Source organism: Lampetra fluviatilis, chromosome 11 (assembly GCF_964198595.1).
Source record: "Lampetra fluviatilis chromosome 11, kcLamFluv1.1, whole genome shotgun sequence".
NCBI lineage: Eukaryota > Metazoa > Chordata > Hyperoartia > Petromyzontiformes > Petromyzontidae > Lampetra > Lampetra fluviatilis.
In genome coordinates this window covers 9,494,531-9,508,756 of record NC_136285.1, presented here as the reverse complement: position 1 = coordinate 9,508,756, position 14,226 = coordinate 9,494,531, and the positions used below count along the sequence as shown (strand labels likewise).

At 49.2% G+C, this 14,226-nt stretch overlaps 2 protein-coding genes across 2 annotated transcripts in view; one reads left to right on the top strand and one right to left on the bottom strand.

Moving 5' to 3' along the window:
* LOC144934783 (semaphorin-3C-like) overlaps positions 1–14,226 on the top strand; it is a 61,268-nt gene that overhangs the window by 10,434 nt on the left and 36,608 nt on the right. The window lies entirely within an intron of this gene.
* The window catches only part of LOC144934899 (cadherin-related family member 4-like), a 36,634-nt gene that overhangs the window by 21,144 nt on the left and 1,264 nt on the right, over positions 1–14,226 (bottom strand). Inside the window, exons 3-7 of the mRNA XM_078861168.1 lie at positions 14,028–14,137; positions 12,139–12,284; positions 10,041–10,226; positions 8,711–8,802; positions 8,433–8,552 (exon numbers count right to left, since the gene is read on the bottom strand). Coding sequence (XP_078717294.1) covers positions 8,433–8,552; positions 8,711–8,802; positions 10,041–10,226; positions 12,139–12,284; positions 14,028–14,137 — 654 coding nt within the window. The remainder of the gene's footprint in view (positions 1–8,432; positions 8,553–8,710; positions 8,803–10,040; positions 10,227–12,138; positions 12,285–14,027; positions 14,138–14,226) is intronic.

The following is a 14,226-nucleotide window of genomic DNA, read 5'->3' as shown; positions in this document are numbered from 1 at the left end:
GTGCGCCGACTGTGACAGTGATGGATCACGGGGCGGCGCGGGGTGCGGGGTTGGGCACGCGTTGTGGGCGTGGTGTGGACGCGCGCGCCGGGAGTGACAGATGACGAGGCGGCGCGGAGTGAGTGGTGAGGCACGATGAGATGTGGGAAAAGAGGATCGTAGCCAGCGCCCGGCGATTGGTCGAATAAGTGGGTGCTCGCAGCGACGTCCGCAGGTGGGGTATAAAGGGGGACGCGCGAGAGCACTCGGGGAGAGTTACCCAGTTGAAGACCCGAAGACGGAGCTGAAGACCTAGTGAAGCCGAGTAGCTCAATGGCGTTAGTCGCCGAGTAGCTAAGTGGATGTTGGTCATCCGAGTAGCTCAGTGGGCGTTAGTCGCCAAGTAGCTAAGTGGGTGTTTGTCACCCGAGTACTAAGTGGATGTTGGTCATCCGAGTAGCTCAGTGGCGTTAGTCGCCAAGTAGCTAAGAGGATGTTGGTCATCCGAGTAGCTCAGTGGGCGTTAGTCGCCAAGTAGCTAAGTGGGTGTTTGTCACCCGAGTACTAAGTGGATGTTGGTCATCCGAGTAACTCAGTGGGCGTTAGTCGCCAAGTAGCTAAGTGGGTGTTTGTCACCCGAGTACTAAGTGGATGTTGGTCATCCGAGTAGCTCAGTGGGCGTTAGTCGCCAAGTAGCTAAGTGGGTGTTTGTCACCCGAGATACAAAGTAGGTGTTAGTCACCTGTAACCAAGTTTGATAAAATAAAGAGTGTGTTACCCGTGAAGTCGTCTCCCGTGGAGTTACTACATTACAACTGGCGTCAGAAGTAAACCTGTCTTCAAGAAGTATGGACACAAGGAAGACTACCCGTACCCACGAGCGAGGTCGGGATGACGACGGCGTACCGGGGACACCGACCTCGGGAGTAGAGGACGAGGAGTTGCCGCCGATGCAGCACTTCGCGGTGATGGCCGACGCTCCGCTTGCCTCCGACACCGGCCTCCAGGACGCGCACGCCCGCTTGGCGGAGTTGCTACTCGCCGCCGCCGCTGTCTTGGCCGACATCTCCGTTCCGGCGAGCGGAAAAACGGCTGCGGGGGTCGTGGAGGAAGCGACGGTGGAGGATTCCCGCCAAAGGGCGCTTCGCGCCAAAAGCCTGGAAGTTGCCGCCGTTTTTGGGGGGCCGCCACCGATTGGCGGGAAAGACGGACGCCACGTGGCCGGACACCTCCGCGCAGCGCAGCCCACGTCATCGGCGCGCGCCGGAGCCCTCCATTTTGCGCCTGACAACCGAGCCGACATTTTACACAACTCCAGCGGAGCGCGGGAAAATCTCTCCGACGTCGACGACGATCGGGTCCTCCAGCAAAGATTGCCCGCGCTGTCGGCGTTCAAGGCGGATGGGGGCGACTGGGGAGCCTTCCAACGAAGGTTCCTCGCTCATCAGGAGATGTCGGGGTGGTCCGACACCACTGCCCTGCGTGCGTTGCCAGCGATGCTTGACGACGACGCGCTTGCAGCCTTCACATCTGCTGCAAGGTCGTCCCGCTCTACGCTCCAGGCCGCACTACACCTGATGGCGAAGGTGTTCGGGCCGCCCTCCACGTGCCGCCACCAGTTCTACGATCGGCGGAAGGTGGCTGGGGAAACGACGCTAGCCTACCGCACGGCACTGCTCGCCTTGGCGGACGCGGCTTTTCCCCGCATGGATAAGGAGGGGAAGGACGCCATGGTGACGGAGCAGCTGCTGGTGTTGGCCCACGAGTTGGGAGTCCCCATCAACGTGGCAGACGAGATGGAGATCTGCTCCCTGGCGATCGCCACGAGCATTCACGCGTACGAGGTCCTCAAACGCAAGCCGGGGGTCGTCTGCAAATGGCCGGGGAATGCGGCACTGGCCGCCACGATCGCCGAACCTCAGCCAGCTGCGGTGCAGGAGCGGGGCTTCGCTGCATCGTGTCCGGGGGAGTGGAGAACGGGAGGTCGTTCGCCCACACGTTCGCCCCGCAAGCTGGAGCAACCGAAACCTACGACGTCCGTCGTCTGCTACAACTGCGGCCTTCGGGGTCACGTCGCAGCCGGGTGCCGGGCCCCGCGTCCGCGCGCCGCAGGACCACGTCGGGACGACGACCAGGGCCACAAGTCATCCCAACAAAACCCGGCAAGTCGCGGCACCTCACACGTTCGGTCCACAAACACGGCACATTCGGGTCGCCGCTTCGCGGTGGGGGGTTCGCGGCTGGGTGCCGGGGGTTCAATTCGGCGAGGGGGGTCCGTACGCGGCCCGCAAGCAGTCGAGTGGTCCGAATTGGCCCACAGGATCGTGGCTGCGTCAGCCGGGTCGTCCGTGGTAACGGGGTTCATTGACGGGGTTGAGGTCCGGGTGCTTGTTGACACGGGTGCGTCGGCCACCATCATCTCGGACCTTATTTATAACATTCTTCCCGTCCAAAGTAGACCCCTTCAGCCAGTAGACGTGCCATTTTATGCGGCGAATGGGGGATCACTGGGGATCATCGGCCAGATTCGGGCGACTATTTGCATTGGGGACATTAAATTAGCGGGCCCTATTTTTGTATCATCATCGCTGGCCGTTCCCTGTTTGCTAGGTACGGACTTTTTGTCAAAAATGCCCATCAAAATTCTTATTGATCAGGCCTGCATAGAGCTTCCGTCAGGTCGGCGGGTTGCCTTCTTGTCGAGCCCTATCAAAGTGCGCACGGTTTGTGCGACGGTGCAGGCGCTGGCGACTCACACTGTACGGGTACCCCCGGGATCGCAAATGTTAGTACCCCTTCGGTTCAGGAAGCCACTCGAGGTGGGTGCGGAGGCACAGGGGGTGCTGTTGGGGCCGTCAAACAGAGCCAGTAAGGGCCTCGACTTAGCGGTTCCTCAAACCGTGGTGAGAGGGGACAGTGAGCCGTTCGTAATGGTCCTGAATACGGGGTCGCGGCCGGCCGTAATTGCGCAGGGAACGGTGCTGGCTCACGCCGCGCCGCTGCCCGTTGAGGAACGGCTCGTGGCTCAAGCAGATTTTACTGTCGAGTCGCATCCTCAAAGTGATGAGGGGACTGAGTGGTTGGACTCGCTGTGTGCGGGTTCTGCTAACTTGTCCGGGGTGCAATTGGGAGCATTGAGGGGTTTGCTCATCGAGTTTGCTGACGTGTTCAGCAAACATAAGTACGATATCGGCTGCACTGACCTGTTGCGCCACCACATAGCTACAGGGGACGCGGCCCCTATTCGTCAGAATCCCTTCCGGCTCAGCCCGGCCGAGAAGGAACATGTGCAATCGGCGGTTAATGATATGTTGGCGGCCGATATCATTTCGCCCTCTTCTAGTCCGTGGGGTGCTCCTATTGTCCTAGTAAAGAAACAGGACGGGTCCTTGCGGTTTTGTGTCGATTTCCGCCGCTTGAACAAAATCTCGATGGCGGATGCGTATCCGCTCCCCAGGATGGATGAGTCGCTGGATGCCTTGGCGGGAGCGCAGTTTTTTTCCACACTCGATCTGCTTTCTGGATTTTGGCAATTGCCACTCGATAACGAGTCTAAACCTAAAACTGCTTTCCGGACACCTGGGGGCCTTTTTGAATTCAACCGTTTGCCCATGGGCTTACATTCCGCTCCCGCCACGTTCCAGAGACTCATGGAATTGGTTTTGTCGGGCCTCCAATGGGATACCTGTTTGATTTATCTTGACGATATTATCGTCTTTAGTCGGACTTTCGAGGAGCACCTCCAGCGACTGAGAGCGGTGTTCCTCAGGATGCGTTCCGCTAAGCTAAAATTTAAACCGGCTAAATGTTTTCTGCTTCGGGAATCGGTCAGGTATTTGGGCCATATCGTGACTCGTTCAGGGATCTCGACGGACCCTGCTAAGACGCATTGCGTCAGCTCATGGCCAACGCCAACCTCGGTCACGGAGGTTCGTAGTTTCATTGGTTTTGCCTCCTATTACCGTCGTTTTGTCAAGCAATTTGCCACCATAGCCAAGCCCCTGCACGCTTTGACGGCTAAGGGTGTGAGGTTTCACTGGGGGGCAGAGGAGGAGGATGCGTTCTGCTCCCTCCGTGACGCTTTGGTGCAGGCTCCCCCCTTGTGTTACCCCGATTTCACACAACCGTTTTTGCTTGACACGGACGCCAGCAATACGGGTATCGGGGGGGTGCTCTCACAGTTGGTCGGGGGGGTTGAACGGGTGGTCGCCTACGGTAGTAGGGTTCTTTCCCCCGCAGAACAACGCTATTGCGTAACTCGTCGTGAATTGTTAGCCATTGTGTTTTTTACACAGCAATTCAGGCCGTATCTTTACGGCCGTCATTTTACGGTCCGGACGGACCATGCGGCTCTACAATACGCTATGCGCGTGGCGCAGCCATCGGGCCAATTGTCCCGATGGTTGGAGGTCCTTCAAGACTACCAATTCACGACGATTTACCGCAAGGGGTTGCGGCACTCAAACGCGGACGCCTTGTCGCGGTTGCCGCCGTGCACGGACTGCACATGTTTGTTGGGATCAGCGCGGTGCAAACCCCCGGTCGCCGGCACCCCGGGAGTTGCGCTCGCCGCCACTGACACCCCGGGAGAGGACGCCCCCACGGGGAGGGATTCGCTGTTGTCGTTGCCCCTCATTGAGTGGGGCCGCCTCCAGATGTCCGACAGCTCCCTACTTACGCTGCGTCGGAAAGTTGGCGCTCCCGAACAAGGGGAGGCGCGGGTCGGTTCCTGGGTGTGCAGACAGGGCCTGTTGATGAGGTGGGACAACATGTCCCGGCGTCACGTGCTCATTGTGCCTGTTGCTATGCGGGGTAGGGTTGTTCTGGCAGCTCATGAACGGCTCATGCATCTGGGTTTTCACAAAACGCTCGCCCTAATCCAGCGAGACTATTATTGGCCGGGGATGGGTAACGACGTGGCGAATATTCTTAAGGGATGCGTAGGGTGCGCCAAAAGGAAACCGCCACCATTGGCAGCTAATCCACCGCTGCAATCCATTCAGGTTTCGCGTATAAACGAATTGGTAGCGTTGGACATCTTGGGGCCCTTTCCGGTTACACCAAGGGGAAATAGGTTCCTGCTGGTTGGCGTGGAATACTTCACCCGATGGCCTATGGCATGGCCGCTCGCCAACCAGTCGGCTGCGGCGGTGGCGGACGCCTTTGTCCAGGGTTATGTGTTGGACAAGGGCGCCCCCGAACGCTTGCTGACGGATCAAGGGAAGAATTTTTCGAGCGTTTTGTTGCGCGAGGTGTGCGACCTGTTGGGTACAAAGAAAGTGCGTACTTCCCCCTACCACCCGCAGACTGACGGGATGGTTGAGCGTCTGAACAGAACGATTACGTCTATGTTGTGCCAACAGGTCTGCGACGATCAGGTTGATTGGGACTTACAGGTGCCGGGGGTACTCGCGGCCTATCGAATGGCCCCTCATGCGGCGACAGGGTTTTCCCCATTTTTTCTTATGTATGGGCGGGAGGCCGATCCGGCCATGGACGTCCAACTGGGGATTTCCCAGCCACGTGCAAAATCTAAATTGGCAGACCACATCAAATTTAATATCGCCAAATTGACTGAAGCGCGGGAGGGGGCAAGGTTGAATTCGCGGTCGCGGCAAATTGCAAACGAGAAATTGCATGAGCGGAGGGTGCATACGCATGATTGGAAACCAGGCGATAAGGCCTGGCTGCATTGTCCACATGCACCGTTGGCTACGTCCCCCAAGTTGTTGAGACCTTGGAGGGGACCGGTGGAAATTGTGCGGGTTGCACGGCCCCAGAGTATACAGATTAAATGGGGGAAACGCCGTTGGTATGTGCACCCCTCCCGACTGAAGCCCTATGCGGCACCGTGTGACCCCGTTCTGTGCCGTGACGACCGGGCGTGTGATGTGACCGTCGACTCGGGGAGGGAGGTGTCGCAGGCTGATCCTCACGTGTCTCCACCTGACCCACCCCCAGGTGCCTCGGGCTTGACGGCTGCTGACCGTCGAGAGCCTGAACCCCGGGGCACGCACGAGTCCTCGATGACTGGCCGATGTCTTCCTGAACCGCCGGCACCACCGGACGTTCAACCGCGTCTGGTGCCGTACGACGGACCGGCAAGGCGGACTCGGGCTAGGTCTCAACAATTTTCATGAGGACGGTTTTTTTGTGCTCTACACCGAGCTCGCCCGGTGTTCCCCTCTGCCGGGGTAATGTCCCGTTGTAGGGACGCTCGGAAGAAAAGGGGACACTGCACGAGTCGAAAGAAAAAAAAAAAATTTGCCATTTATTTTTTTTGTATACACATTGCTATTGTCACTCGCCGGTTTGTATATATTGTTCTATTGTCGCGGTGGCATTGGTTGAGGGTTGCGGATGGTGGTGTTCGCGTCGTGTTGTGTTGTTAGCTTAGTTGTTGTTCTTGTTGTTGTGTTGTGTTACGGGGCACACAGGGAGGGTTTGTATATTTTTGTAGCAGCCGGGGCGGCTGCGAGCTATGTGGTAGGGGGTGATGTAGTGGTGGTATTGACGTGCGCCGACTGTGACAGTGATGGATCACGGGGCGGCGCGGGGTGCGGGGTTGGGCACGCGTTGTGGGTGTGGTGTGGACGCGCGCGCCGGGAGTGACAGATGACGAGGCGGCGCGGAGTGAGTGGTGAGGCACGATGAGATGTGGGAAAAGAGGATCGTAGCCAGCGCCCGGCGATTGGTCGAATAAGTGGGTGCTCGCAGCGACGTCCGCAGGTGGGGTATAAAGGGGGACGCGCGAGAGCACTCGGGGAGAGTTACCCAGTTGAAGACCCGAAGACGGAGCTGAAGACCTAGTGAAGCCGAGTAGCTCAATGGCGTTAGTCGCCGAGTAGCTAAGTGGATGTTGGTCATCCGAGTAGCTCAGTGGGCGTTAGTCGCCAAGTAGCTAAGTGGGTGTTTGTCACCCGAGTACTAAGTGGATGTTGGTCATCCGAGTAGCTCAGTGGCGTTAGTCGCCAAGTAGCTAAGAGGATGTTGGTCATCCGAGTAGCTCAGTGGGCGTTAGTCGCCAAGTAGCTAAGTGGGTGTTTGTCACCCGAGTACTAAGTGGATGTTGGTCATCCGAGTAACTCAGTGGGCGTTAGTCGCCAAGTAGCTAAGTGGGTGTTTGTCACCCGAGTACTAAGTGGATGTTGGTCATCCGAGTAGCTCAGTGGGCGTTAGTCGCCAAGTAGCTAAGTGGGTGTTTGTCACCCGAGATACAAAGTAGGTGTTAGTCACCTGTAACCAAGTTTGATAAAATAAAGAGTGTGTTACCCGTGAAGTCGTCTCCCGTGGAGTTACTACATTACACTTACATTAACCACAATACTTGCAGTCAAATGTAAACAAAAAACAATACTCTGATAATTTGTGCATTGTCTTTAAAACTGATGGTCCACCAGGCGTCATCTGGTCGAACACCATATGAGACTAGGCTCTAAAGAAAGCTGTCTCTGGTGTGGACCAATCAGTTTCAAAGACAATGCATAAATTATCAGAGTATTGTTTTTTGTTTGCATTTGACTGCAAGTATTGTGGTTAATGTAAGCATGATTCCTTACAAAAGGTGTCAGTTTTGTTGCCAGAAAAAAGGGGAAAACCCCTATTAGTAAACAGAAAATAATTATGCCTTTGTTTAAAAAAAATCCGCTTAAAAAAGATTAAACAGAAAATAGGGGCAAAATTTTTCCAGTTCACCAAAAACCTCAGCCTTGGATCTGCCCTTGGAGTTTGGGGATGAGGGCGCCGATTGTGTGGTTCGCCTAGAGGGCGTCAGTCGCTGGCAGCTCGTCTAGGGACGCCTCTGGTAAGGGGCCGTCCATAAATGACGTCACGCGATTTTGGACGATTTTTGACCCCCCCCCCTTCGTCACACGGCGTTACAAAAAGTCAGACCCCCCCCCTCAAATATAACGTCACAAAGCTCTGCCCCCCCCCCCCAAAAAAAACAAGCTTCAAATCGCTTTAAACTATTGTCATTGTAGTGCGTATTTAATGTGGCGCTGCACTCTGTTGTAGGAAAAAACATTTATAAAAAAGTATATTTAATTAAGTAGAACGTGTTGTCTATATTTATTAAAAGTTGCGCATTTTTATGTGACGTCACGTTTCTCAAACCCCCCCCCATCGTCACACATCGTCACGAATTTCTGACCCCCTCCCCCCTAGGTGCGTGACGTCATTTATGGACGGCTTTTAAGAGCATGTGGCCACATGCTAGTTATTATTGTTCTTTACTCTTTGGTTCTTCTCACGTAGGTGAAAAAAGGAAAATAAAATAAATACATTTTAATTTTAAGTTTTTTCACCGACGTGACTTTAACGAAAGAACCAAAGAGTATATGGATCCTTGCAGTCACGAAAACTTCAAATCTAGAATTATTGTTCTTGTATAATATAAACCCATTCCTCGCTCATTCAGATTGCCACTGTGTCCCATCTGCTGTGTATTTTACCTTTAACCCTGCATCAAAGTCAAGGGGGGTGAGCGAGCTTCTGTAGATGACGCCAGAGAATGAGTTTATTGAGAAATACCCAACACCTGACACATTAGGGGCCTGTGAAAGAATGTCATACTGCGAAAAAAAACATATTAAGTATGTACCTTGAAAAAGCAGATACTGATAAGTTGTGCATTTGTTAGTATGCTTACTGGTAGATTCCAGCAGACATTTCATAGAAAAGTAGTTAAAAATACAAATCGTGAAGGCAGGATTAAGAAAAAAACACTTACTTTCAGAATATCCCCATTATCGGGGTCATTGGCAGTGACTTTATAAATTGCTGTGAAAGGAAACACGTTCTCAGCTGTTCTTGTGATTGCACCTATTGAAAACACACAGAAAACACAATCGTCCTAAAGTGGATGCTGACTGTTTACATTTAGCATAGAACATTTCCAGGGTAGAGGTAGGAACACTGCAACACAGTGGCATTTTGTTGGAGCAAAGCAACTTGCAAACACAGCAGAATGTACATATTCACAGCAATTATTGAAGGTTAAACAGGATAAAAAAATGTATTAAATCAAAGAGCAAACATGGACAGGATGGGTCAATTTAGCTGAAATTATATCATGAAAGCGGCATACCACTGCCTGAATAAGAGGGGTTTCAATCAGCTATGACACGTGGATTAGACATATGGACACTGACAAACAAAATGGACCAAAATCAAAGAAGCATGGAGAAATGCATGCTCGGAATGACACTTAGAGACCGAAAGCGGAGAACAGATCAGGGAACAAAAAAAAAGTCACAGACATCACATTGTCTGATAAGAAAAGCAAGTGGTGTTTGGCCAAGACACATCGCTAGAAGTGACGACGGCTGATGGACATTACTGAATGGCAGCCAAAGGAGATAACGTGCCTGAGAGAATGGCCACTGTGAAAATGGAGCGATGAGATCAGTGCATGTGTACGAGTGAGTGAGATTGACATCGCGAGAGCACGAGGAACGCAACGGTGGAGGCTTTTATCCAGCAGTGGATTGACGACGGCTGCTGCTGCTGATGGTGGTATTAGATATCTACGCAGTCTGAAACTGCAGAGACTCAACGGTCTTGCATTCAGGAGACTCTGTGTGGTCATGTCACTCCATCAGTGGCCTCAGCTTCCCATCATGCATGTGGAGTCGCGTGTTAAAGTGTACTGAAGGTATTCACGGTTGCAAATCTCATGCCGAATCTGCGAACACACTGTGCCTTAAATGTTGCACTAGGTTGTCTATTTCGATTTAAAGCTTTCGTGACTGTAGGGATTCATCTTCTTTGTTCTTTCGGTAAAGTCACGTAGAAGGGAAATAATACAATAATAAAAATAAATTATAATAAAATAATTCTCACGACGTTTCGGCTACAACGCAAGCAGCCGTCACCTGAGGACATCACCTGAGGACATCACCTGAGGACGGCTGCTTGCGTTGTAGCTGAAACGTCGTGAGAATTATTTTATTGTTTTATTTTTATTATTTTATTATTTCCCTTCCACGTGACTTTACCGAAAGAACCAAGAAGATAGGTTTTCTATTTTAACGGTGTAAAAAAAAATGCAAAAGCGTTACCATCTTCTCGAGCAAACAGTGGATCACATGCCGGTGCCTCGTTCACCGGCTGAAGTAGTATAGTCAGATTGTAAGTGGCGACATTTTGTCTGCCACTGTCATAAGCAAAAATAATCAACACGTGCTTCTTGGGAATCTTGGCGTCATCGTAGTCCAGGCTCATCTGCGTATACACAATTCCTGAATCTAGAGCCAGAACAACAGTTGTGAAAAATTGTGCAACAACAGGGTCAATAATGCGACAATATTACCACACCGGATTTGTTTTTTATATTCTTGGCCAAAGCCCTACTTACATGTTCTGAGTAGAATTATGTATCGTTGTTTTATAATGCAAATTAGTAAAATGCTTGTCCCATACAAAGAAAACGACAATATGTTTTTGAAATGCGTGCTTCCTAAAACAATGAAAACACACGTGTCGTTGGCAAGGTTTTTTCCATGCGTTAGGATTTCAGTAGCCTCCGCATCCATTGAATAAATTACAACAAGCTTTTTTACAGCAGGATTATACAATATTGAAAATAACAAAGCTGTGTATTTAGCCTCAGGGGGGATTGTTACATGGCACAAGTTCTTACATGGCCAATGTTGATTCTGTACATTTTAGCATCATTCTGATGTATTTAGTGCGGGTTTGGAAAGTGTACTTGACACAACATTTCAAACGTCTAAGAATACATCACAAGGAAAACATAAATGCATTCCCTATAATCTACATCTCCACATGCGGTTTTGTCAGAAATTAAATATCTCTTAATGTGAACTTCATCCATAACAACATTCTTGAATATGAAAACATATTTTTAGCAACATACAGAAACCTTAATTATGATATGCATACGTCTTATTTTAAAAGCTGATCATCTTACAGGGTGACTGAACAGTTATGAGCAGATATTACCCTCTGTTAATAACTAAAACATGCATTAAACTTTACCCACACATTTAAAAAATGCATATGCTTTGGCACGTAGAGTTTCTGAAAATACGTATGTATGTTGAACTTCTTTTGCACAGTACACAGCCAACCATGTTAATCGTAGGTGCCCCTTCCCTGTGTTGTGGGTTGTGCTTTGTACTGGGCTCGTATTGAAATAATAATGCACATGTTTTGGCAATGGCATGCTGTCCGTGTCACGGTAATATTGGATTCCCACTTCAGATATGACTCAAGTCAGGACTTGTATCATCCAGGTAAAAAAAAATGGATGTTAATACTACCGTGTTGGTTTCTGTGGTTGTGCTGAATACGTTCTGTAGCTCTATTTAGGAATTGAGGAAACTGAAGAATCTCTCTGCACATAGAGAAAAACATCGCACATCATGCTGAACAATATGCAGCACAACCAAAAAACACACTGGAGAGCTATAAATGTTACGTATAATAACGTTTTTTTTTCAAATCGCCTGACGAAGCTGGCTCTAATCACCAGTAAAACGTCGTACTCAAATTGTAAATGTTGTGGGTTTACTCTCCAACACACCGGTGTGCTGAAGGAGCAACTAGTTGGCACGTTTTGTTTCTCTAACAAACCTTACTAATTGGCTGTGTTGGGTGGTGGGGGGTTAATGATACATTTCTAAATTTCGATTTAAAACTTTCGTGACTGCAGGGATTCATCTTCTTGGTTCTTTCGGTAAAGTCACGTAGAATGGAAATAATAAAATAATAAAAATAAAACATAATAAAATAATTCTCACGACGTTTCGGCCACAACGCAAGCAGCCGTCCTCGGGTGAAGAATAGGTATGTCGAGAAGACAGAGTCTGAATGTCGACATACCTATTCTTCACCTGAAGACGGCTGCTTGTGTTGTGGCCGAAACGTCGTGAGAATGATTTTATCATGTTTTATTTTTATTATTTTATTATTTCCATTCTACGTGACTTTACCGAAAGAACCAAGAAGATACATTTCTATTTATGATATCTAACCCCAAAAAACCCTTTGATATGGATAAATTGTAGATGTTATTATTACACCATCTACTTGTATAAATTCATAACCGACGTCTGGGAATTATTTCAATACAATGCTCTGTTCATGCACTTATCAATAAACTGAGGTCCCCTCGTTCTTATGTTATTGATTCACCTGCATCAACAGCAAAGGCAGTGGACGGAGAAGCCAGCTCAAATGAAACGATGTCTCCAGCATCTCTGTCTGTTGCTTTCATCTGAGTGATCACGGTGCCTGGGGGTTGGTCTTCCAAAATCTCCATTGGGTTTGGTACAACAAGTCTGGGGCAATATACAGCAATTGCAAATATATATATATCCACAAGCTTGGAAATTGGTCATGGAAGCGGCGTGGAAGTTTGTAACAAAATATGTCAATAAAGTGTTGCAGATTTAATGAGGAAGATGAGGTTTGCCATGAGATTGGCATGTGTGCAGTGTCGGGGGAGAGCAGGTAAAAACAAAACACTGGCATTGGAGTGGCGGACACAGAGGTCAGTGGATCTAGGGGAAGACCTAAAGCTGGGTGATGGTAAGAGTGTAAGAGCAGCCCTTGTAGGGCGGGAGTTGAGTTTAGATCAAGCTGTCGCACCATTCGAGCACACTACCCCCCCTGGTTTAAACTCAGATGCACCGTGCCCGGGACTGAGGTCTGTGGATTTTCTGTAACCCCCCCCCCATACCTCGTCTCGCGGTTTGTGCTCTGTGCAATAACAAAAATATTGATAAAAAAAAAGCGATGTGGTTGCATCAATAGCACTGGCAATGGTGACCTCTATACCATGAACTTGATAAGCACATTATCCATTAGGAACAATATTTCGTCATTCGTGTTTGAAGTTAAAGTTTTTCTTTCTGTTTAACCAGGTGAGAACTCAAGAGACCAGGAGTGACCTCGGTCACAAACGTGACAAAAGCCACATTTTTTTGCTAAAATACACCAAATGAGGCAAATAGAAATAGGAAAAAAATCTACTGTGTTACGTGAGAAATCTAAAACATCGTTGTTGTCTCTGGCTTATTTCAGTTCTTGTTAAATATGTTGAATTTTAACTGATTTATTTGTTTAGGACATACATCAGTATGGATGAGTGAAACATCATCGGTCGTATGTGTGTATGGCGTGACATGTTTTAAATTTTAATGCAAATTAAATGTAATACATTTATAATATAGAAGTAGACAAATACAAGCTGTCTACACTTTGAATCTTTGGCGAGTCATAATTGTGTTTAACCTTGTAATTACCACGTAATTGCACGTGCCTGCATAAAATGACAGTGCCGACACTACATCGCTATTATACGAGGTAGTTAAATAAAGTACGAGCCTTGACAGGGCATCGGTCCAATTTTCAAACAGGAGAAGGGATCAGGTTGGTTCAGCCACCCCATAAATACAATCTAGGGAATTACAAATATCTTAACCGCCGCAATTATCCCAGTGACTCTGTCAATGAAATAACTGTGTCGGTACTGATACGACGTCTATATGGTACAGAGACAATGTGTCAACAGTGTGGCATGGTTATTTTAATGAAATTACTGGGTTGTTTCAAACGCATTTCTGAAAAAAAAATCTTGCAAAGCATGCTGTTGTGGGGTGTTTTTTTCAGGCCCTGTGACGTGAACGTTTCAAGACTGGGCCGTTAAATCCTTGTACCCAATCCAAAAAGCCAAATTTGGCCTCCCCAACTGTGCTGGTCAAGGGTTGTTTGACCATACTTCACCATGCTGGTCAGTGCAGGTTGGTGAAAGTGGAGGAAGTACCCATGACTGGTTTAGAAATCACTCACCGCCGATGTTAGCCATGGCCAGGAATGAAGCTTGGGCTGTCGGGCTAATAGCGCAGTGTGCTAACCACTGTATGTCAAATAACAGTCATTCGTAAAAAATTAAGAAACGTGCCTAAGTAGCTTCAGTAACCCAGTTGTCCAGCGCAAATGGGGCAATGCACTGTCATTCAAGGCGTCTGTGGGAAAACGAAATAAGTTGACTGATTTGTGCACATGGGTTTGATACTCACTCGAAAATGGGAGGCTCATCATTGGTGTCAATAAGGTTCACTGTTATTCTTCCAGTGCAAGATCTCCTGGGTGAACCATTATCAGTAATGGTCAGTGATATCAGAAACACCTGCATGAAAAAAAATGCTTAAAGAGATAACCACGTGAAGAAAAAATGTACAGTAAAAAAGACACACAACTTAAACTTTACAGCAATGA